Source organism: Ovis aries, chromosome 8 (genome assembly GCF_016772045.2).
Source record: "Ovis aries strain OAR_USU_Benz2616 breed Rambouillet chromosome 8, ARS-UI_Ramb_v3.0, whole genome shotgun sequence".
Lineage (NCBI taxonomy): Eukaryota > Metazoa > Chordata > Mammalia > Artiodactyla > Bovidae > Ovis > Ovis aries.
Window position 1 is genome coordinate 19,900,171 of NC_056061.1, and position 25,255 is coordinate 19,925,425.

General features: G+C 42.8%; 1 protein-coding gene across 1 annotated transcript in view; it reads right to left on the reverse strand.

Annotated features, from left to right (window-relative positions):
• Positions 1-25,255, reverse strand: part of SLC35F1 (solute carrier family 35 member F1) — a 403,885-nt gene that overhangs the window by 65,179 nt on the left and 313,451 nt on the right. The window contains exon 3 of the mRNA XM_004011167.6: positions 19,689-19,816. Coding sequence (XP_004011216.1) covers positions 19,689-19,816 — 128 coding nt within the window. The remainder of the gene's footprint in view (positions 1-19,688; positions 19,817-25,255) is intronic.

Consider the following 25,255-nt stretch of genomic DNA (forward strand, 5'->3'; position numbering starts at 1 on the left):
TTTAACCATCTGAGGCACCAGGGAAGCCCTCTAGGTGAAGTAGAAAGTACATAAGATCCAGTTCTTACAACAACAGTCTAGGCTGGCTCAGCCTCAACTCGATCGAGAAGATTTGTACGTTCTCTTATGTTGAGAGCACTCTAGGAGAGAGCCAGACTCCTAGAGGACTGAAAAATAATCACTGGTTGTCTGCATTTTTCATACGAAAGAAGGTGAAGGTATAAGAAAAGTGTATGAGAATCAGAATTGTTTCTTTGTAGTGATGGGTTTCTGATACTGTGTAGCTATCTTGAGTGCCTTTGGAGAAGCGCTTGCCTTAAGTCATTCAAGCACTATGAACTCCTATTTCTTATTTATGGAATTCATGAACATAAGAACATGAACAATAACATTAAAGAAAGTACACATTTCAAAGCCCATATTGAAGGAAATGAATGTTTTGTGATAAAATATTAATTTCCCATTAATTTTGCATTACTTGTGATTCTTCCCAGCATTCAAACAGCAGGGAGAAACAATTTCAAAAGCTAGAGGAAAGAATCTTGTACCTTTGGGGGGTCTATCTCTAGGTCTAATTCAACTACTCCAGGTTTTATTTTAAAAAGGTGAACGTTACCTTATACTTGTCACTGGGCTTCCTTGGTGGCTCAGACAGTAAAGAAGCTGCCTGCAATGCAGGAGACTCGGGTTTCATCCCTGGGTTGGGAAGATCCCCCTGGAGATGGGAATGGCTACCCACTCCAGTATTCTTGCCTGGAGAATTCCACCAGAGGAGCCTGGTGGGCTATAGTCGGCAGGTATTTATTTACTGCTTACTGCAGGCTCAGCATTGCTACAGGTGCTGGGCATGACCCAAACACTCTATATGGAGATTCAAGCAGACAAACGTCAATAGACACACAGGTCTTTCCTCCAGTTCACGGCCAGGGTCTTCCCTTAAGGACTTGTCTGGCACTGAAGGAGACTCTGCCCTCTGTTCCTTAGGACTGTCCCTCCCTGCGTTCCTCTTGGGTCTCCATCCCGCCCTCGTTGCTGCCTGTTTTCCTTCACCATATAGACATGCCCCAGTCTCACCCTCAATGCCCAATTGCTCTGCAGTTATTTATCTTTCCGTCTTCACAGCCAGGCTTCCTGAAAAATTAATCTACAGTCTGTTTCTTGTATCTGGGTCCCATCCATTCCTCAAGCCGCATCGATACTGACGACGGCTTTGCCAGGATGACCAAAGCTTCGATGCAAGTTCACTTTGGACTAACCCTTTCTGCAGCATTTGGCGTTATTAACGACTGTGTCCTCGAGTCCCCTTCTTTCCTGTTTCTTTTTCCTCCTCCCTCTCTGGCACTTCCGTCTGACCTCTTGTGGACTCATTTTATTCTTTCTGTCCCTCGTGATTGGTGTGTTTGAGGTTCAGTCCTTAGCTCTCCCGTTTCCATTTTCTAGGTACCCTCTGGTTCTCACCCAACTCTGACTTCCTTTCCTGCCAACCTCTTGGGAAGAGTTGCATTCAGCCACGGTCTCCATCTCTTTGAAATCCATTCAACCCCTCAACTCAGGGCAGTCTGGGTTCTGTTCCCCAAACACCATCAAAGTTGCTCAAAAACACATCCCCTGTTTCCGAGCCGGGCAGACATCACAGTCCTTCCCTTACCCAGTGCAGCATCTGCCGTTCTCTCCTTCCGCTTGCTCTTGCCTGCCACGCCTGCCTCCGCCTCCCGTTTCATCTCCCATGCCTCCTGTGTTCCTGGTCTGTGGGCCCCCAGATCTACTCTTCCCTTCTCAAATGCTATACTCTCAGGACGGTGTCACAGTGCCTCGTCTCAACTCTCACATTTACCCTGCAAGACTTCACCTATTTGTTCCGTCGTGTCTACGCTAGTGACTCCCAGATCTGCATCTCCAATCTGGATCCAGCTCTGCACTCCGGAGCCACGCAACCTCCTGATGATCAGGTGTGGAGGTACCAGGAGCGCCTACCGCTCAGCGTGGCTCACTCCTCGCTCACCTGAGTCTTCCCTCGGTGAGTGGAACCACTAGGAACTTAGCATGTCTGGTGCTTAGGGGGTTGCTCCTTCCTTCTTGAGATAACGGTCTTGGCTTGCTTCCAGATTCTCCTCTAAGCCCGTTGGTCCCTTCACAGCCTACTTTCTTCCATTTATACTCACTCCACTGGTGATCTAATCGGACCATGACTTTCAGCCCCTTCTATAGGAAATGACTTCAGATCCATAATTCCAATCCTACCTCTCTCCTGAACCAGAGACATAAACCCAGTTGCCTCTACTGAGCTCTGCTTGGATGCTCACAGGAAGCTCAGAACTGCACAGCCAGACAGAACCCTCGACTTTCTGATGCACATCAGCCAGTCTCCAGTCTTGTTCATCTCATCACATGACACAGCCTAGCAGCTCAGGCCATCAGTTAAAGCACCATTCTTAACTCTTCCTGTTCTCCCAGACTTTCCCTATGACTCTTCCTTCTCTCTCAAACTGTCCCCATTCCTCCATCTACACATTTAGAAAATCCTGATGGCTTTGTCTTATCAATGCACCCAACTATCCCTAATTGCCTCCACAGTTGGCAGTTGGCTTCAAGTCCCCATTACCCACTAAATTCCTTTTTTTTTTTTTTTTTTTGGCCACCTGCTTGACATGGAGGATCTTAGTTCCCAGACCAGAGATTGAGCCCATATACCCTGCAGTGGAAGCTCAGTGTCAACCCCTGGACCAGGGGATTTCCCCTGCCCCCACCATCAGCTTCCAGTTGTGGCCTCCTGACTGTCTAACCAGACTGACTCTTCCTCCTATGTAATCGATCTTCCGTGAGCAGCCATGACCACAGCAATCTCAAAATACAAATTAGTTCATGTCAATCCCCTGCTCTGAACAAACTAATGATTTTCCTCAGAACAAAGTCAAACTCCTTTCCTTGACTCACACAGTCCTAGCTTCTGGCCCCTCCCTCCTTCTCAGTGTCATCTGTCCCTATTATTAACCCCACTCACTCCTTCCATTTCTTAAACATGCATGCTTAGGACTCTCACCCTTGTACTCTTCCCCCCATATCTTTACATATCTCACTCCCCTGCATTCTAGTGGGAGAGACAGAATAAAAACTAAGCATGACTTGGCAGGGAAGCATCATGAGGGTTAGAGTCCTGTCTTCTTCATGCTACATGTCTAGCATCATGGAAAAGTATATCTAATATGTGCTGTGCTGTGCTAAGTCGCTTCAGCTGTGTCCGACTCTATGAGACCCCATAGACGGCAGCCCACCAGGCTCCTCCATCCCTGGGATTCTCCAGGCAAGAACACTGGAGTGGGTTGCCATTTCCTTCTCCAATGCATGAAAGTGGAAAGTGAAAGTGAAGTTGCTCAGTCTTGTCCGACTCTTAGCTATATGTCTAGCATCATGGAAAAGTATATCTAATATGTGCTGTGCTGTGCTGAGTTGGTTCAGCCGTGTCTGACTCTTTGCGACCTTACGGACTGTACCCCACCAGCCTCCTCTGTCGATGGGGTTCTCCAGGCAAGAATACTGGAGTGGGTTGCCATGCCCTCCTTCAGGGGATCTTCCCAACCCGGGCATTGAACCCTGGTCTCTTACATTTCTTGCATTGGCAGTGGGGTTTTTTACTACTAGTGCCACCTGGGAAGCCCATACTTATAATATAGGCTCAGCAAATATTTGCAAAATATTTGAGTGACTAAAACAGACTGATCCTTCTTTTCTACCCACACATTAAATAAGTCACCAAATCTGGTCAGTTTAGCCGCCTAGATATCCCTAGCATCTCTTGTCCTGGCCTGTCTGCCCCTTCCTCATCAGGACATGTGGCTCTTTCTAAACTGTCCATCTTGTTGCCATTCCTACACGAGCAACATTCAGGGTTAAGCCCAAATTCTCCGATGTGGCTTATAAGTCCGTTTGTGATTTGTCACCAGTTACTCCTTCATTCTCTTCTTTGACTATGTCTTTCTTCAAAATGCCTTCCAACTAAGGCATTTTTAGTTCCTTAACATGCTGTGGCCTTCTCGTGTCTATTTCTCCTTGGCTCACTCAGTCTTCTTTCAGAGCTCAGACAATACTTCCTCCAGGAAGCTCTCTCTGATTTCCTAAGTAGAGATCAGACACCCCCTTCAGGGTCTCCCGGAGAAAGAAATGGCAACCCCTTCCAGTATTCTCGCCTGGAGAATCCCATGGACAGAGGAGCCTGGTGGGCTCCAGTTCATGGGGTTGCCAAGAGTCGGACATGACTGAAGAGACTTAGCACAGCACATCAAGGTCTCCCACTGATCTCTGTATTATCAAATTGTACTTATCATGCTGAAACATAAACACCTTCCATAAGGAGACGACTTCTCCTCCCTTGCACTCAGTTACCTCCTGCAGCTGGGATGGTGCTTAGTATACAGTAGGGTCCCTTAAGTAGTTTGTTAATTCCTTCCAAAATATTTATGGGGCATCTTCCAGATGCCAGCTGCTATACTGGGAAATAAAAAATCTGGGTAATAAAGAAAATCCTCTCCCGCCCCCCCCCCTCCGTGGGGTTTGTAATCTTGCGTAAGAAGAGGCAAACAAGGAATATATATTGTATGTCGATAATAAGAACTATGGAGAAAGAGAAAACAGGGGAGGGAGTGTTGAATGGGGCGGGGTATTGCAATTTCTAACCAGTGGTCAGGGAAGAACTCACTGACCCCTAAGCAAAGTCCAGAGGTGCTTATTCCATTGGCAGATAGTAAATGTTGAATGAATGGATAAATTGTGAGTGAATAATTTTGATTTATCTGAGCCATTTAGGGGAGATTTGTTGCCGCTGAGGTAAAGGGTACTGTCTAAAGCTGAGATTTGACCTGATTTCAGTCAAGAGGAGCTGCAGCTGCGCTGTGTGCAGTTGTGAGTTGCCTCATCATTCTCTGGCCCAGATGGGGTCTCACCTCCTAATCTGGTCATGGAGCCCCCTAACTTGATGGCCCCGGAAAATGCACAGACACACTCTGTCTTCTGGTTCAAGGGCTCTGGAATTGGAAATGGCCCCAGCCTCGAAGATAGAAACAAGACGGAAGACAGGGAGACAAGGGACAAAAATAAATCCTGCTATTCTCTCATATGTTGGTGTTTTTATGAATTCTCATTGTCTGAATCTTAAAAAGTCTGACAGCTTTAAGACTGCACCCTTCAGTCTGAAAGTGGCTCACAGGGTTTTACTGACTCATGATTTACGAACAAACACATCCCTCCAAACGCACTGCCAAAGGGAGCAGGCTATGCATGCTTTTCCTTTAAAGGCAAGGCCGTGCTCTCACTTTAACCATTATTACAGGTAAATTTTGTACAGTGATTGAGTCAAAACGAGAAGTTCTCTAAAAGCAAGCAGGGGGATATGCTCAGGTGCATCTATCTGTGGTAGGCAGCTCCGGAGTGCTCCTCTAAGGAGCCCATCAAGGTGGCGTTGGAAGCACTCTTTCCTCAAAGGATGAAAATACCCACACAGATGGGCAAGAGAAGCCTGCTTCGGCTTCCATGCTCAGGTTCTTTTTGGAGAAAGCCCTGCAAAGTTCAACGCCTTCAAATATGCTTGGGAGTGGGAATGGGGGAGGAATTAAATATTACCTCCAACTGTATGTGTTTCCTGTTGCTGCTGTAACAGATGACCATACATGTAGTGGCTTCAAACAATGCAAATTCATTACCTTACAGTTCTGGTGATCATATCCCTCTAATGATAGAAAGTGAAAAGGAACTAAAGAGTCTCTTGAAGGTGAAGGAGGAAAAAGCTGGCCTGAAACTCAACATTCAAAAAACTAAAATCATGGCATCTGATCCCATCACTTCATTTCAAATAGAAGCAGAAAAAGTGGAAACAGTGACAGATTTTATTTTCTTGGGCTCCAAAATCACTGAGGACAGTGACTGCAGTCATGAAATTAAAAGACGCTTGCTCCTTGGAAGGAAAGTTATGACAAACCTAGGCAATGGCACCCCACTCCAGTACTCTTGCCTGGAAAATCCCATGGGCAGAGGGGCCTGGTAGGCTGCAGTCCACGGGGTTTCTAAGAGTTAGACACGACTGAGCGACTTCACTTTCACTTTTCACTTTCATGCATTGGAGAAGGAGATGGCAACCCACTCCAGTATTCTTTCCTGGAGAACCCCGGGGACGGGGGAGCCTGGGGGGCTGCCGTCCTTGGGGTCACACAGAGTCAGACATGACTGAAGTGACTTAGCAGACAACATGTTAAAAAGCAGAGATATCACTTTTCTGACAAAGGTCCATATAGTCAAAGCTATATGACTACCAGTTTCTCTAGCAGTCATGTACGGATATGGGAGTTGGACCATGAGGAAGGCTGAGCACCAAAGAATTGATGCCTTTGAACTGTGGTGCTGTGGTGAGTCTCTTGGACTGCCAGATCAAACTAGTCAATCCTCAAGGGAATTAACCCTGAATATTCACTGGAAGGACTAATGATGAAGCTAAAGCTCCAATCCTTGACCACCCGGTCAAAGAGCTGACTCACTGGAAAAGACCCTGATGTTGGGGAAGATTGAGGGCAGGGGAAGAAGGGGGGTGACAGAGGATGAGATGGTTGGACAGCATCACCAGCTCAACGGGCATGAATTTGAGCAAACTCTGGAAGACAGTGGAGGACAGGGGAGCCTGGCGTGCTGCGGTCCATGGGGTCACAAAGAGTTGGACATGGAGACTGAACAACATAGTTCTGGAGATCAGAAATACTAAAACAGTCAAAGCCTGGCTGGTGTTCTCTCTGGAGACACTAGAGCAGAATCCCTTTCCCTGCGTTTTTTCTGGTCCTGGCTTCTGGTGGCTGCCTGCATTCCTCGGTTTGTGTCTCCTTCCTCCATCTTCAAAGCTAGGAGTGTAACATCTTCAAATCTCTCTCACTCTTTGACTTTTGATTCCATTGTCACAACTCCTCGCATCCCTGACCTCTGCTCCTTTCTTCAAAGAACTTCTGTGATTAGGATGGGGCCACTCAGATAATTTGTAATAACCACATCATCTTAACTTCATTAATTTAATCACACCTGCAGAGTCCCCTTTGTGTTGAAACGGTGTAACATATTGTAAAGTAATGTATTTATGTATTACAGGGATTAGAACATCAATATCTTTGTGGGGCCTTTATTCTGCCACTATGTTCATGCATGATGAAAAGCGTGTTTTGAAAATAATGAGGATTTTTTTAAGGAAAAGAAAATCGCTGCTTATTGAGGAGGGTATGCAGTTGTTTACATACTTAATCTTCTTTAACACACTGGAATTCATTCGTCTGAACATGGTTGTCATTCAAGGTAGTCACTTTGAAGGTCATGGGTGTATTTTAATGAAGTTCTTGTTGCTCAAGAACTTGTTTGAACTCTTTGAAGTTGCCTTCAGAGCACTCACTGGCATATCCTTAATGGAAGCCACTGCTCATTCTTTGAGATCAAGATTCATTTTTTGGAAAGAAGCACAATGCTAGATTAAGCTAGATAATACATTCTAGACCCAAAAGGAGGATAAATTATAAAGAAACCTGCATAACTCAAGATTGGCTCTGAAGATTTTAAAAGAGAAATTATAACATATTTTGAACACTGACAGTCACATCAAAATAAGTATATAATAATAAAAGGTAAGCACTTTGAATATTGATTTGAATGTATAGAGTTTTGCTATTTAGTAGACTACTTTGTTTACATTGTGTATAGTAAAATATCATTATGTTGAGGACAGTTTTATTTGAAAAGGAAAGAGAATTTTTATATAAACAGATGTTTCCAATGAAACTATTTGGAGTTTGCTTACTCTTAACTCTCATGTTATGTTGCTTAATTATGGAAGCTATTTGTTACACACTAGCTCATTTTAAGTCTATTATCTTTCATATTGTGTTCTCTAATTAAATCCTTTATAGGCTACAGTATCGTGCTTTAAAATGATCCAAAATTAGATCATTGGTTTAAAAAAAATCCTCAAGTCCTGTGGCCAACCCAGGAAATCACTGACTTTCTCTTTTATCTTACTAATGATCTTTAAAATTTCAGGATCCACATATGAGAAAATGATCAGTGATGTTATTTATAGAATTTTGCTTCAAAAAGTTGGGAAAGATGACTTAAAACTATGATTCTAAATTCTTATGAAAAAATTTCTTAACTATAAAAATCACTTAAAAGGCCAAATTGAATACATTCAGCCAATGAACATAGCCTAACTGGCAAGATTTTAAAGCATGACTAATTGGAACATTCTGACTTGAGAAAATTTAAAATTAGCTTGTATCAAGGCTTATAAGTCATAAATTTTGGAAGTAAGAAAATTTGAGTTTTAAAATTTTATTTATTTTGCCATTAGAAAACTTGTGTTCAATGCTAAACTTTCCTTCTGTCTCTATCTTGGTTTCTGTCTTTCTCTGTGTTTACACACACACACATAAATCTCTTCCATTGACTAAAACTGCCCATTTGTACAATCATTTGCCCACAGTTCTACCAGGTGTATTCTGTAGACACCATTCACGTTCAGAAGGTCTCAGGCCGCCAGTGGTTAACAGATGAACCACCGAGCATAAAGCAGCTTTGAGGGCAGCCAAGGCTGGACCTCCTGTATCTTCTCACCTGCCCTATTCATCCTCATCCACCAAATACACCAGGCTGGGCAGTCTGGCCACCAGCTCTGAAAAATATGAATATTTGCGTGGGGTGTAATACTGGACTGTTGGACTTCCCTGGTGGGTCCATGGTAAAGGGTGCCATTGCCAATGCAGAAGACGTGGGTTCAGCCCCTGGATAGGGAAGATCTGGAGAAGGAAATGGCAACACACTCAAGTATTCTTGCCTTAAAAACCCCATGGACAGAATAGCCTGGTGGGCTATAGTCCATGGGGTCACAAAGAGTCCGCACACGACTAAGGGGCCAACAGCAATATTGACTATAGGGGTGTTTCACTTTTCACAAACTCGCAAAATGGAAAGAACACCTAAGGAAACAAATATGAGTTATTATTCATAGCACAAAATGATTTTTCAATTTACAAGAAATACTCCGTACATTTCCAAGTTTGTTAAAAATATAAATTATTCATAGAAAGTTATTTGGAGGTTATTACTTCAGGAACACGTTCACTGATGAAAAGGGGTACCATTGTACCATAGGAGAAATTTTTCTTGATTTTACATGTCAGGCAACAGCATTCCAGGGCTTTAAGGTTTGTTTATCCTCTGGTACTGTGAAAACATTCCAAATAGGATATTACCATATTTTCTTGTACAATTTCCCTTGATATTTTCACTCTCGAACAGAGCGGGTTAGGAGAATTTTGTTTGTACCTAGCAGCAATCTCATTAATCTTCATGAGCTTTCACCTCTACTGACTGGCAAATGGTCCCATCTGAGGTAACACAGTCATCAGTCAGTGGCAAAGCTAATTGGAATGTGGATTTCCACAAACTTCTCCTTGTGTCTCAAGCAGGTTCTTCCCCCTAGATCGCTTTGCATGCAACTGTGAATTTTTTCATTGCTCTTCTTAAATTTGCTGTACAAGAGTCAGAGTGTAAGAGAGGATGGAGTGGTTTAGCCAACGTGTCTCTTTTTAACTTTTTTTTTCCCTTAAACTGGATCAATGGACAGAATAGGTGAAGTGAAAAATATGGGAGTAAAAGGAGCTGGCATTTAATGAGCATCTACTACCTTTTGGAGGCGTTGCTAAAGCAGGTGCATCACTGATTGGCTGACTGGCTATCATGTGGATCTCAGACAAGTCTGAGAATGTCAGAAGAGCACAGACAGGTCTATTTGTAGGAACGACAGAGGAAATTCACTGGGAAAGGTGCTAGAGTCTGCTTGGGAGATGATGGCAGGATCAGACAACATCAGGTGTTATTATTTGTTGCATTATTTTTGCCTTAGAGCTGGGAGAGAAACATGGACTTTAGGATGTTATATTTGCATACCCACAACTGCAGCAGGAGACTGGTTTTTTAAATTTTTTTTAAATCTATTTTTAATTGGAGGATAAATTGCTTTACAATGTTGTGTTGTTTTCCACCACACGACGGCATCAATAGTTGTAAATACACATATATCCCCTCCCTCTGGAACCTTGATCCCCAAATAAGAGGGGAAACTCATGTTGAGAGACAGAGAGCAGACACGTGAGGGCATTTCACTATTTTGGAATCCTCTACATAAGCCCGGGGAGCTGACAATCATCAGGGAGTCAAGTTGCCTAGTTTTACTGTTAGATTCGTGTTGTCAGTAAAGCCCACTGAAATGTGTCCTCCAGAGTCTTTTCTGAAAACCGGTGGGTTCAGTCATTCCACCTCTGTAACCCCACAGAATTTTCTGTATAGATCCATTTTGCTGCCTTTCCTGTAATTTGTTTATAGATCTTTCTTCCAGTAAATGCTTTTGAACTGTGGTGCTGGAGAAGACTCTTGAGAGTCCCTTGGACTGCAAGGAGATCCAACCAGTCCATCCTAAAGGGGATTGGTCCTGGGTGTTCATTGGAAGGACTGAGGTTGAGGCTGAAACTCCAATACTTTGGCCACCTGATGTGAAGAGCTGACTCACTGGAAAAGACCCTGATGCTGGGAAAGATTGAGGGCAGGAGGAGAAGGGGATGACAGGATGAGATGGTTGGATGGCATCACCGACTCAATGGACATGGGTTTGAGTGGACTCTGGGAGTTGGTGATGGACAGGGAGGCCTGGCATGCTGCAGTTCATGGGGTCGCAAAAAGATGAACACGACTGAGCAACTGAACTAAACTGAACTTCCAGTAAAATAGGATAAATGTTTTGGAAATTTACTTTTCCCTCTTAAATCATGCCCCATCCACCTTCTAACTATAAAACTGAGCCATGAGGAATTCAACAGCAGGTGATTATAGAACAGAGAGGTCACTGATGTAAATGGTGGCTCAGTGGTAAAGAACTCTCCTGCCAGTGCAGGAGACGCAAGAGAGACGTGAGTTTGATCCCTGGGTTGGGACGATCCCTTGGAGTAGGGAATGGCTACCCACCCCAGTATTCTTTTTTTTTGTAAATTAGTTTCTTTATTTTAATTGCCACTCCAGTATTCTTACCTGGAAAATCCCATGGACAGAGGAGCCTGGCAGGCTACAGACCATGGGGTTGCAAAAAGTCCGACATGACTGAGCACACAGCACGCAGGAGGTCACTGCTGAGCTTTTAAACACAGAACAAATCCTCCTGATGCCTTTAGCAAGGAAGGGTCAGGTGTGTGGAAGGAGAAGGGGTTCAAAATTCTATAATCTCCCTCCAACCTATCAAGAATCCATACTACCAACTCCACCAGAGTCTTCTCCAGAATGTGGAAGGTTGCTGTTTCCTCTCTTAGGGCTGAGCCAGGAGGGCAGGTGTCCCAGAAGGAGGGTGTGAGATGAAGAAGTCCATGCTAGAGCGAATGAGGGAGGGAGCACTTGCCCTTCCCACCTGTGGGCATGGCCAGAGGAAAAGAAATTGACAGAGGAGAAATGGGTGCTGGATCATCCGTGCCCAGAGGGCCCCTCTCCAAACAGAAGGCCCAGCGGGGAGAGACAATGCTAGACAGTTTGAAAGGAAGCTGAAAGTGAAGCATCAGTTTCCTTTAGGGCAGCACCACACCAACTTGAAGAGGCCACACTGAGAATAAGCAGAGGTGGAATGTCATCAGTAGAAAACCCTGGCTCCCCAGCACCCTTCTCAAGCCCTGTTTTGCCAGAAGTCAGAGTGCTCTGCAAAGAGGTGTAGGCTGGTTGACCTGGGGTGGAACAGGGGCTTCTATGTGGCAGGAACCACCAGGGCTGGAGACCAGACACATTCACAGCCAGATACCTGGAGATGCACAGCATCAGAGAGAATCAGGGGAGGCTCAAGAATAGGGGAGAGAGCAACAGAGGCCAGCAGAAGGCCAGGCACAGAACTGAGCCACAGACCCACATCCAACCCAGCAAGTGCACACTCAACAACCGGCCAACTGCCCAAGGGTGGACCGCGGTCAAAGGACCAACGAGAAGCCAAAGGTCACCCTAGAGACCCACGTGCCTTCTCAGAAATGCATAAGGGAGAGAGGAATTCTAAAAGCCTGAGTGTTTGCCCAAAAGCAACTAAAACACCCAAAACAAGTTTTTAAACTGGAAGAAATTTTGGCAAGTTTTACATCTAACCAGAATTTTCCCTCCATCCATTGCTATTTAGCTACCTCGAGGATGCTTAGAGAAGGTTCACTGTGAAGATTAGAGAACTTACCTGCCAATGCAGGAGATATAAGAGACACGAGTTTGATCCCTGGGTCGGGAAGATCCCCCGGAGGAGCAACAACAACCCACTCCAGTATTCTTACCTGGAGAATCCCATGGACAGAAGAGCCTGGTGGGCTACAGTGCACAGGGTCACAAAGAGTCGGACATGACTGAAGCGGACAGCACACAATGCGCGCACAATTACTTTGAACATCTAAGCAAAGCATGAGTGAATCTGCACCCGCAGCACTTGAGCTCCTTGAGAGCTAGGGCAGTTTCGTCATCATCTTTACATCCCCGGAGCATAGAGTAAATGCACTTCCTGACGATACAACTATTAAAGGTGACTCGTGCAGCCTGGCCCAAAAGCTGGTCTTTAGAAATTAATCCTTTCATTCTTCAACCTTTTTATTCAAATATTTCATGGATTTTTGACATCTATATGTACATGATCTTGTGAAGAAGACAAAGATGAACTGTTTCCACATTTATTCAATACATTAGACATTTTTTTTCAGCACCTATTGTATATCAGGTACACAGGTCTCACCTCAAGGACCTTACAGACTTAAAGGAGAAAGGAAATATAATATGTGAACAACTACCAAACAAAGTAGAAAGTGACAGTTACAATAAGGAAGATGAAGAAGTAGAGTCAAGAGAGGATCAAATGCATGTTTTACTTCGAGCCTGGCTGTTGTGGCATGAAGTGGGAGGAAGGGAGACAGATGCTCTCCTTACTTGCTGATGGAATTACCTGATGGCATGAGGGTACCAGCCCACTCGACCAGGGTCAGTGGAGGTGGAGTATGAAAGCTCCCTTCGTTAGAAGGTAGTTTGAAAGAACACATTTAAAGACAGGTTTAGGGATGGACATCATATGGAACTAAAGACTGAAGAAGGTGGTTTTAGCATACCCTTCAGTAATGTACAAGGGGCTCTCCCCGACATTAGGACAAAAGGCTGATCAAAAACTGTGCCACAACCAATCAAATGGTTAGATTTAGACTGCTACATATTTAAGTTATTTTCACAATCATGAAAATAGGAAGTCTGGGCCTAAGAAATCTGAGAGTCAGAGTATCATGTTCCCTTTGAGGGTAAGAACGTTGCTTTTGAATGCTTTGCCTTTAAATGCACTTTAAAATAGCTCATTAAACTGCCATACTCCTGCATCGGGGACAGGTAGAAACAGTGAGGATAAAGAAGGAAATACAGTCTTAAAAGCTGAGCTCATAATCGTAAATTCAAGCCCACGGGACATGTTTCTAATATGCACAGGTGTGTTTTCTCTCTGCTCATCCACGGAGGTGGAAATTCAGGTTGGCTACAAATAAAAAGTCTACTTAGTGACTTTCTCTCATGTGTCACAACTTCTTGACTATAGGACCACCGTTATATAAATCTCAGGGGTGACTAGTACCTCTCTCCTGTGTCTGCACTGAGCTGAAGGCATATTTTTCCTACCATACTGCCACATTCCATTCTAATTGTTAACATAGCTGTCTATCATCCCACGCTACGGCTCAGGTCTGATCAGTGTCTGTGTCCCCAGCATCTAGCCACAGTGTTGGCATTTTTTTTTAATCAATAAAGGAATCTGTTGTCAAGTCTATTCATTTGGCTTAAACTTTAGACTCTAGAGAGACACAAGAAGGTACAAACTATCCAGCCTCTCTATCATACACAGCTTAATTCTTAGCCTACTGAAAATTCACAGAGTGGACCTAGAAAGAACTGAGAGTTACAAAAAGCCATTGCTTCTGTAAAAAACTGTTGCATGAGTATAGTGTAGTATGTTGTGTATGCAACACTTGTAGGTTGCATGTATATGCCTTGCACAATAAGTCCTAGGGTCAGTGCACGCTGACGAGTGTATCACACTGCACACTGGAGAAGCTGGCTTTCATTCTGTATCAACCTCTGCTAAGTACTCTTGCCTGGAGAATCCCATGGACGGAGGAGCCTGGAAGGCTGCAGTCCATGGGGTCGCTGAGGGTAGGACATGACTGAGTGACTTTACTTTCACTTTTCACTTTCCTGCATTGGAGAAGGAAATGGCAAGCCACTCCAGTGTTCTTGCCTGGAGAATCCCAGGGATGGGGGAACCTGGTGGGCTGCCATCTATGGGGTCCCACAGAGTTGGACACAACCGAAGCGACTTAGCAGCAGAAGCAGCAAAAACATACCCAAGGAGAGGATTGGGGCAGGAGGAAAATAATCAGGACTAGAAGGGTTTCTTTCTTGTTCTTTGCTCTTGGAAAACTGCTTAAAAATGGGAAGAGCTTGGACACATGCACTGGGTGAAGGAAAGGTTGTGCCAGAGATGCAGCCTTCTCAGCACGGTTAGCAAGAGAAATGGAGATTGTTTCCCATGTGAGTTAATTTTAATTACCAAACTATCATGTTTGAGGAGACCTTCTTTTTTCTTATTTCACAGATATACTAGTTTCATCTGTTTGCATTTTAGTACTACACGGCTGAAGAAAGATGAATCATCTTTGGGTGAGAAGTTGTAAAGCTGGTATTTCTACTGAAATGGTTCATATAGCACAGTTATAAAAATAGCACAGCTCTTAGAATTTATCCAAATGTCATTGCTAATCTGTCTCAAAGTCACAGACACAATCTATTCCTTCTCTACAAGTCAAGAGATACAAATCCACAAATGTGTCTTTAGACTAAAACCCTTATAAATCCAATATGATGGTGTTACCATTTCTCGTTTGACTTTCTAATAAAGAAAACAGCTCGATTTCTTCCCTTCAATGTCCATCTTTCATCATCTTTTTTCCTGAATAAATGTTATCTCTTGCCATTGTTAGCTTTCTTTATCTTCTTACTATGAAGGCAAAGTTAAAATTTTTTTTTTCCCAAAAGATGTTTGACATTATTAGCCATTAGGGAACTGCAAATTAAAAGCACAAGGAAGTATCACTGCATATCTCTTAGAATGACTAAAATAAAAAATAATGCTAATATTAAATGCTAGTGAGGAGGGAGAACTGGACCGCTGATACACTGCTGGTATGAAAGGGTGCAGCCACTCTGGACAGTTGTTTAACTGTTTCTAAAACCAAATAGTCATTTCCAACATGATTCAGAAATTGAACTTTTGAGCACTTATCCCAGAGAAATGAAATCTTATATTAATATAAAACCTGCATATGAATGTCTTACTAGCTTTCAATGTAAAATCCCAAAGTTGGAAACAACTTATTAGTCCTTCAACAGGTGATGGTCAAACAAACTCTGATATATTTATACCATGGAATACTACTCAAACTATGGATATATGCAATAATTCTGATGGACTTAAGGGCATTATAGATTGTTGGACCATAAAGAAGGCAGAGTGCCAAAGAATTGATGCTTTCAAACTGTAGTGCTGGAGAAGACTCTTGAGAGTCCCTCAGACAGCATGGAGACCAAACCAGTGAAATCTAAAGGAAATAAACCCTGATACTCATTGGAAGGACTGATGCTAAAGCTGAAGCGTCTATACTTTGACCACCTGATGTGAAAACCTGACTCACTGGAAAAACAAACAAACAAATCCTGATGCTGGGAAAGACTGAAGGCAGGAGGAGGAGAGTGCGACAGAAGATGAGATGGCTGGATGGCGTCACTGACTCAATGGACACTAACTTGGGCAAACTCTGGGAGATGGGGAGGGACAGGAAAGCCTGGCGTGCTGCAGCCCATGGGGTCACAAAGAGTCAGACATGATGTAGTGACTGAACAACAACAGGACATTATGCTTAGTGAAAGATGCCAATCTCCAAAGGTTAAAAAACTAGAATCATGGCATCCAGTTCCATCACTTCATCGCAAATAGAGGAGAAAAAGTGGAAGCATAGATAGATTTTACTTTATTGGGCTCCAAAAACATTGCAGATGGTAACTGCAGCCATGAATTAAAAGATCTTGCTCCTTGGAAGGAAAGCTATGACAAACCTAGACAGTATACTAAAAAGTAAAGAGATCACTTTACCGACAAAGGTCTGTATAGTCAAAACTACGGTTTTTCCAGTAGTCATGTAGGGATGTGAGAGTTGGATCATAAAGAAGGCTGAGAGCTGAAGAACTGATGCTTTCTAATTGTGGTGCTGGAGAAAACTCTTAAGAGTCCCTCAGACTGCAAGGAGAGCAAACCAGTCATCTAAAGGAAATCAACCCTGAACATTCACTGGAAAGGAAAGACAGATGCTGAAGCTGAAGCTCCAATACTTTGACCACCTGATACAAAGAGCTGACTCACTGAAAAAGACTCTGATGCTGGGAAAGATTGAGGACAAGAGAAGAGGGCAATAGAGGATGAGGTTGTTAGACAGCATCACTGACTTATTGGACATGAATCTGAGCAAACTCCAGGAGATAGTAAAGGACAGGGGAGCCTGGTGTGCTACGGTCCATTAGGGTCACAAAGAGTTGGGCATGACTTAACAATGACAGCAAAAAGGTTAAATACCATATAATTTCATTTTATGCATATTCTCCAGTTCACAAAATCATATGGGTGGTGAATAGAGTAGTGGTCGCTAGGGATAGGGACGAGGCTCGTCGAATGGGTATCACTTCACAGGGGTTGCATGAGGGATTTCCTTTGTGGTAATGGAACAGTTCTGTATCCTGACTGTGACAGTGGTTACACAAACCTACACGTGGATCTAACTGGGTACAACTACAGAGGAGCCTGGTGGGCTGCAGTCCATGGAGTCACAAAGAGTTGGACATGACTGAGTGACTAACACACACACACGCACGCACACACGAGTGAAGGAAAATAAATGAAAACTGAATCAGGTCTGTAGTCTAGTTAACAGTATTGTACCAATGTCAATATCCTGGTTTTGACATTATATGAAAGTCATACAAAATGTCACCATTGAGGAAAAGCTGTCTGAACAGTTCAAAGAATCCTATGCAGTTTTGTAGTTCCCTGTGAGTTTATAATCATTTCAGAAATATGTATTTTCCTCTCATGTTTCATGTATCAATTGCTTGTGACATTTAATCCTAAATTTGGTGGATGAACTGAAAGGGCAGGGGGATAAAACATGGAGGGGCTCTTCATCACTGTTTCTAAGAGAGTCAGAAAACAAAAGTATTTGGTGTTCTGCCAGCTAGTAATGAGGACTGTCCTGTAGAAGCAGAAGTGTCTATAAAAATGGCGGTGGGGTCACTTTCTATCATCTCTTTCCTCAGAAAATTTCATGGCTCTCTTACTTACAAAATTAAGCCAGACTCTTCATCCTGGCATTAAAGACCTCCTTCTGTATGACCCCAACTTAACTTTCTAGCTCTGTCTTCCTTTATTCCCCTGTGAGCACCTATTGCTTCAGTCTGTTCTCTGCACCACAGCCTGACTGCCTTTAAAACTCAAATGTGGCTTCCCACGGCACTTCGCTTATGGACTCAAACCTTTGTGCTGGCTGTCAAGACTTGCGGAAGACGGGCCCCCGCCTCCCTCCCCAGCCCATTCTGTTTACCACTCTTTGCTTCAGTCTCTTCGCCCAGTCACAAGCCCTTGCTCACAACCTCATCCTCACCATGGTCCTTCCCCGAACAGAGCCTTGGGCATGCTGTCTTCTTTGATTGGATCCCTTTCTTTCCCAGCTAATCTTCCACTTCTCTCACAAATCTTACTCCATCAGCAATCCCTTAGAGAAAAACCTTCCCAACTTTCCAGTTTAGATCAGGCCATTCTGATAAATGTCCTTGTAGAACTGCGTTGCTTTCTTTTTTAAAACCTTTATCCCTGACTATAATGATGAGTTGCTGTTTAGTCGCTAAGGTGTCAAACTCTTTTGTGACCCTATGGACTGTAGCCCGCCAGGCTTCTCTGTCCATGGGGTTTTCCAGACAAGAATACTGGAGTGGGTTGCCATTTCCTTCTCCAGGGGATCTTCCTAACCCAGGGATTGAACCCATGTCTCCTGCGTGGCAGGCGGATTCTTAACTGTTGAGACGATATATCCATTCACCAAAAGCTGCCTTTCCCATTTCCTGGAAGCTCCATGAGAATACAGAAAGTATCTATTTTGTTCTTTGGCTCACAAGTGTTCCCTCCCTAATACACTGACTTGAACACAGAAATATTCAGTACTTATTTTTGAAGTGACCGAATGAATCAAACTGGAATAATTATTCTCCAATCATATTCCTCAGGTTTCCTGCCCCTAAGCTTTTGAAATACAAAACAACAGTACCAACATGGTTCCAAGAGCAAACACCTTTTCTTTTGACCATTTATTATTATTTAATAGTTTTTTTTTTGTAGGAAGCAAAATGGTTCTAAAATTGTTGGATTCAACTTGCTTTTTCATTTTCCCCATCCCTTGTTCACTAAGTTATAATGAAGAAAAACATATATAGGTAGCATTATTATTTTTCTGCCTTTCTGCAGAGTTAAACTTTTTATAGAATGCAGCATTAAACGGGGTGTGAGACAGTTAATTTGAGAGAGGTGTTGGATGGATCGATGGTTGTGCATAACATGGGTTGAACAAAACACTTGAGGACAAGGGGAATGTTGTTAAAGACCTTGTCACTGTTGACGAAAGGAAACTGCAAAAAACATTTGTATAAATCCCCACAGAAATAAGCAACCAGTAATTGGTTGTGAATTTTCAATGCTTAACAAAAGAAAACAAAGGTCAACTGGATTTCCAAAGGGAGACGTTTCCTTTTCATGCTCCCCAAGCCAATTTGTAAGTTTCCATTCTGCACTAATGGGCCCAGCTCCACCATGAAGCCAGTGTCCCTCTTTCTTCTCCCACTATAGATACCGGTATAGACATTCCAGAGCCCTCCACATGTGGGTAGAGAATGGCTGGGAATTTCTGTGCCCCAAAACACTGGAAATCAATGCATTTTAATTAAGTTCGTTAAATAGTTTTGAGTGTCTATTACGTGCTGGGTTGCGTATGAGGTACTAGAGATTCAAAGGTGAAGAAGATATTCTTCTTGCTGTGAAAGAGCTCACAGCTTAGTGGAATAGGTGGAAACAGACAAACAGCATTCTTAGGTAAGTCAGACTATGAAGACAGAGCTTTAAAATGAAGTGCTGGGAGCGTACGAGAGAGAGACAGAGGGATGTGTTGTCATTGTGGGGCTTCTGGGGGTGGGTGGGACCTAGGCTGGGTTTGGAGCACCGTGGCTGTTTTCCCAGCACCCATCTAGCTCACCTCTCCCTTAATAGGTAACAATAGTTCTTGTGGTATACTAAAATCAAAGAAGAAAGAGATGTCCAATAACATGTGAATTAAGACAAATGAAAAGAACACAGACATAAAATTTAATTTTTATACATTTGATTTCCTTCTCATTGCAAAATCTACAGACTAGTATTCAGATTCCCAAGTGACTAAACTGAAAGCAAACTACATCTACAAGATGATACGGAAGAAAAGAAGAAAAAAGAGCCGTGGTACCTGGATGCTGGTCAGAGTCGTGTACTGGTAAGCCTTGACCACCAGATAGTTTGCTTCCAAGTCTATCAGTCCCAGGATCATGTATTTCCACCATCTTCGTCGTAAAATTGCCAGGAGGTTTTCTTCTCCTGCATTACAAAGTTGAAAAGAAATGGATTATGTTCTGAACACACTGAGAAACTATATTTAGAGGATGGTTGGATGGCGTCACCGACTCAATGGACATGAGTTTGAGCAAACTCTGGGAGGCGGTGAAGGACAGGGAAGCCTGGCATGCTGCAGTCCATGGGGTTGCAAAGAGTTGGACATGACTTAGCGTCTGAGCGACAAAAAAGGCAATATAGTAGTATATATATATATTTTTACCATACCTTATCAAACATTTAATTAAACAAATACCTGAGCGTGTCATAGACTGTTTTTACTTAGTTTACTAGACTTTAGGGTAGACTTCAGCCCTTCAAATTAGTGCCTATTCCAGAACAAGACAGGTTTTTAGTTCATGATGTGAACTAATTTTCTCATGAACATTTGAAAAAAAAAATTAGGTGAAGTAAAATGAAAAGGAAAAGTGTTCAGAAAGGCTGCATAAACACGTGAAATCCAAATCATCCTAAATGTCTGGATTGTGGTAAACTAGACCAAAACAGAAAGAGGTGGTCAAGTGGAAAAAAGCCTGTGCTCCGCTGCAGATCTGTAGTCAGGCTCCAGGATGCTATGAGGAGGGCTTGCTCAGCTCTGAACCTTGCATTCAGGTGGTGTGTGGGTGATGGGAAGAGAGAGGAAGCTGGGGGTCACTCATGGACAAAAAGAGGGCCATGGGCCTTGGCTTCAATACTGCCAGCAACTGCAGTCTTCACATCTTGCTTAAGCTGGTGGCATCAAAACAGACTTTGAGCTGCTTAGTTCATCATCCTTATTCTTACATATTTCAGGCCTGAAACATAACTTTCCTTAAAGTAGGGCAACATGTTGTTAATAATTATAGCTTTCTGGGGCCAACTTGTGAGGTATTCTTAGAAGATGTGGAATACGCAGAACCCCTGAGTGAATGGTGATTCTTGATATCCAAGAAACAATCTGACTATTTGGCCCACAGTATGCTTTCTCTTTGACTTCTTTGGTGGCTTAGTGGTAGAAAATCTGCCTGGCAGTACAGGAGATGCAGGTTCAATCCCTGGATTGGGAACACGCCCTGCAGAAGGAAATGACAACCTGCTCCTGTATTCTTACCTGGGACAGAGGAGCCTGGCAGGCTACAGTCCATGAGGTAGCAAAAGAGTTGGACCTGACTTAGCTGCTCAACAACAACAACATGCTTTCTCTTGCTTTTCCATGTGTGAACTCCCCTACATGGACTATTCTTATGCCAGCCTTCAAATGAAGAAGCAGCCTAGACTCTATCACCAGGAAGCCTTCCTAGATCTCTCACTTTGATCTTCCGAGACTCAGTTGGGTTTCCTTGCTGTGGGTTCCTTTAACAGTCTTTCTTATGCCACTGATACAGTATTATCTCTCTGTATGATAATAGTCTGTTTTCTTGACTCTGTTACTCATTAGATTATTAATAATTTGAAGACAGTGGAGGTGTCTCGGCCACCACTCTAAGACCCAACCATGCATGGTGAGTAGTCAATAAATAATACAGTATCTATGAACACATTTCACATTCAATCATCTCAGCAATGTTAACATTGAAATTGAAATTTAAAATTTTTAAAATATGTATACTATAAACATTCATGCTCCAGACAATGAAAATTGTCTTCTAGTTTGAATGTAGACAACAGCTGACATAAATTAATTTGGTGACCATTTTACACATTAATACTCCATAGATAGGACATAAAAAGGTCAATGGCATATTGAACCACAAAGCTGCAATTTTAAGGTCACAAGTCATTGTCCCAGTTAATTTATAAGATGAACAGGGAATTGCTAAACTCAGAGCACACCAGCCACATTTCAATCTGTGACATTGAAAATCTAGGTCACGGCGCTGTTTGTTTCACAAATCAATACATATTCAAAGTGATAAAGATTCAAAGGGATGATTCGTTTCTTGCTGTTCTGTTGAAGAAGTTTGCAAGTAAAACACTAAACAAATGCTCCCAATTGTTTCATTTGAGTACCTGAAAATGTACAACATGCTTGCTTAGCAAAATTATCCAAGAAGTCAAGAAAGCACTTTTTATTGTTGGCTGAGCAAAAAATGCAACCCTTAAAAGGACTGCTTAGGGATTTATCTACATGACTGTCATTAACACTGATGAACGATAGGTCATTAAAATTCTTTCTAGAATAATGAAGATATATTCTTAAGAGCCTTTGTGCCAAAGTGCTTTCTAAACCTCATGAAACGGGGCCATCCATAAAAACACTAGCACAATTGGTAGTATGTTAACATTTTGAAGAAAAAAGAATTTTAAAAAATTAACTAGGAGGAGTAACATAATCTATGGGTGGAAACTGTAGAATTATAATTTGGCATTTAAATGGGTTCTGTTATTATTTTATTATCAGCATGTTCAAATATAAATAAAAAGCACAGAGAATAATATGATCAGGTCATCTTCAACTTGATTTAATCAGTGTTAAATGTTGCCATGTACGTTTCAGAATTTCTTTTTTGACAAAGGAAATGCTGAAACGATGAAACTGAAATCCCCTTTGTGCTCCTGCCAGATTCCCTTCCCTTCCCTCCTCTCTTGAATTTCCATCTTGATAGTGTTGCGTATCCTTCATCTTCATGTTTCTGTTATACATCTTCCACACGCGCATGCATTTCTTAAATAATTTCCTGCGTTTAGTTTTGGCTGTGCTGGGTCTCGTTGCTGGCCAGACTTTCCTCTAGCTGCAGCGAGTAGGTGCCGCTCTCCACTCGCGGTGCGTGGGCTTCTCACCGTGGCGCCTTCTCCAGTTGCGGCTCCCGGGCTTCAGAGAACAGGCTCAACAGCTGCAGCGCACAGGGTTCGTTGCTCCACTGCGTGTGGGCTCTTCCTGGACCAGGGATCCAACCTGTGTCTCCTGCACTGACAGTTGGATTCCTTACTGCTGAGCCTCGGGAAAGCCCTACATATGTATGTATTTAGGTGAAAGTTTATTACATGTACTCTACATGTCATCCTTCTAGGGTTCTTTAAACTCAACATTTTTCTAGAAATATATCCCTATCTTATATGTAGAGAATAAATGTAATACCTTTCAAATATATATATAATCATATATAATATCATATATAATATCATATATAATATATATGACATATATAAATCATATGTAATAATGATATATAATCACATTTTATAAATATGCCACAATTTACCCAGTTTCCCACTGATAGACACCTAAGTTGCTTCCAATTTTTCTCTAAAGAACATCCTTGTACATATGTATCTCTATTATTGGCTTAAGAGTTTAATTTTGTTTTCATTCTCTTTTTAAAGAAATGTGGAGTATGCAAGTGTTCACAAATGTGTAAAACACAGTTAAAGGTACCCTCCAAGTAAGGTAGCATTCTGGCAACAATAATTATGGCAATAATTGAGAATAGACAGAGAAATTATTAAACAATCTTGGTCATGTGAGTCATACCTTATTTCACTAAGCATCAACATAATGATCAATGTGTGTTTTTTTTCATTTTTATAACAAATACTTAAATGATACTATGTATCAGCCAGTGTCTATGTGCTTTACAAATATTAATTTACTTAATCCTTATAATAACCCTGTATGGTAGGTATTTCTATTAACTTTATTTACAGATGACAAATCTGGGACCTGGAGGAGTTAAGTCATTTGCCAGAAAATTCACACCGATGAACTGGAATTTGAACTCATGACAATCTGGCATTAGGTTTCATACTCATTGGTACTGCACTGTTTTGCCTCACTGGTTTGTAATTATGGCCCTGTCCCCAGGAGTCATTCATTTCTCATTAACGGAGCTATCATGACTTTATCCAAACTCTCCTGCAGGGGGACCCGTGGCCAACTCCAGGGAAGTGCCCATCACCTTGAAGCCGACGTGCATGGCGCCCCCTGGCGTTGCCGGTGCCCATCAGCCCAGCCCTGGGTCCACCCCTGAAGCTGCTTTGGGATGCACATGTGTCCCAGCACCACCAGTTCAGTACCAAAATGTTGATGCCTCCCTGTCCAAATGCACGACAGCTTCCCTTGTGAAATGTAAAATAAGGCTTTAAATCAAATTGATGACTTAACAAAGTCTAATGATAAAAATTACTGTTACAGGCTGTCCTGCTAGTTGAAGCCTCGGGCAAAATAACAATGGTCACACAAGGAGAGGGGAGAGGGTGGCGGTGGTTAAGAAATGCTGAATGAAGGAAGAGGAAACCCCTGTGCAAAGAACTGCCACATTCACGGCAACGACTGGAAAACAGAAAGGTCTTGATTCATAGGACTCTTGCTCACCCCCAGTGGTGGTCTGAGCAGAGAATAAAAGGACTGCGAGACAGCACTCGAGGTGAATTCAGCAAAGGCAACAAGAAGCTTCATTATTCTCGGGGCTGCGTTTTCTTTAAGGGCTTTCATGGGTGGTGTGATCCAGCAAGGTGTTTTTCTGCAAGAACAGAACTCAGCACTCACTGCACAGAGGGTCCACAGCAAGAGTGAAGCCCCTGCACAGGGGGAGAGACCCCTGCTTGAATGAACCCCTCCTTGGCTCACGGCTTGAAGCCACAATGCCATCTTCCTTTACCAGAACTCCAAGGGACGAGGTTAAATATTCATCAGTGAATTTGGAAAAAAAGGACAACTGACAATGGAAGTTTTAATTACTCACCTTTAAAAGCTGAAATTTAGTGTTAGGATGTAGAATTCAGAACCATTCTCTTTCCTCAGAAAAGTGAACCAAGCAAATGTGCTAATAATAAGGAAATGGAAATGGTTCACAAAAAGAACTGTAACCAACTGCACCTCATACTGTGAATCCGAGGGTAGGGACGGACTATAAAAAAGACAAATAATGAATATTTAAAATTGTTTTGTATAGTTTCATTCATTTTTATGATTAGAGCCAGAGAGTGAGATTAAGAAGAGCATAGAAGGCCATCCTTTACTGCTTTAGCTTAATAGCAAACAGACCTTGGTTTGGCCTCTGATGTACATGAGTAGGATAAGTTGGTTAATGGCTCTGAATCTTCATTCCTCTATTGTGAAATGGGGACTGTCACAAAAATTTAATAGGGCGCTGTAGATTAAAAGCAGTGTGAGTGTCATATTTAAGCTAATATCTAATGCCAGGTATGTGCACAAGATGGGCTAGCAAGTAATGGGGTCCTGGAATCCCTGAATCCTTGACCAGTCACACACCACACACGTGCTCAGCAAGTGTGATGGAGACTGCATGGAGGAAGCCCAGGGAACTGAACTCTCTTCATGTCTCATTAAGGCTTTGGACGCACATCCTCTGTCTCTTACTCTTGTGATTGTGATGGATACACGGCAGCCAGCATATGATGCTTGTTTGTCCAGACTAGAGGCAGGCTGAGGGCTTCGTCCTTGACCTTGATGCCTCTCCCGCAGGCCAGATCCTCATCGTGGCC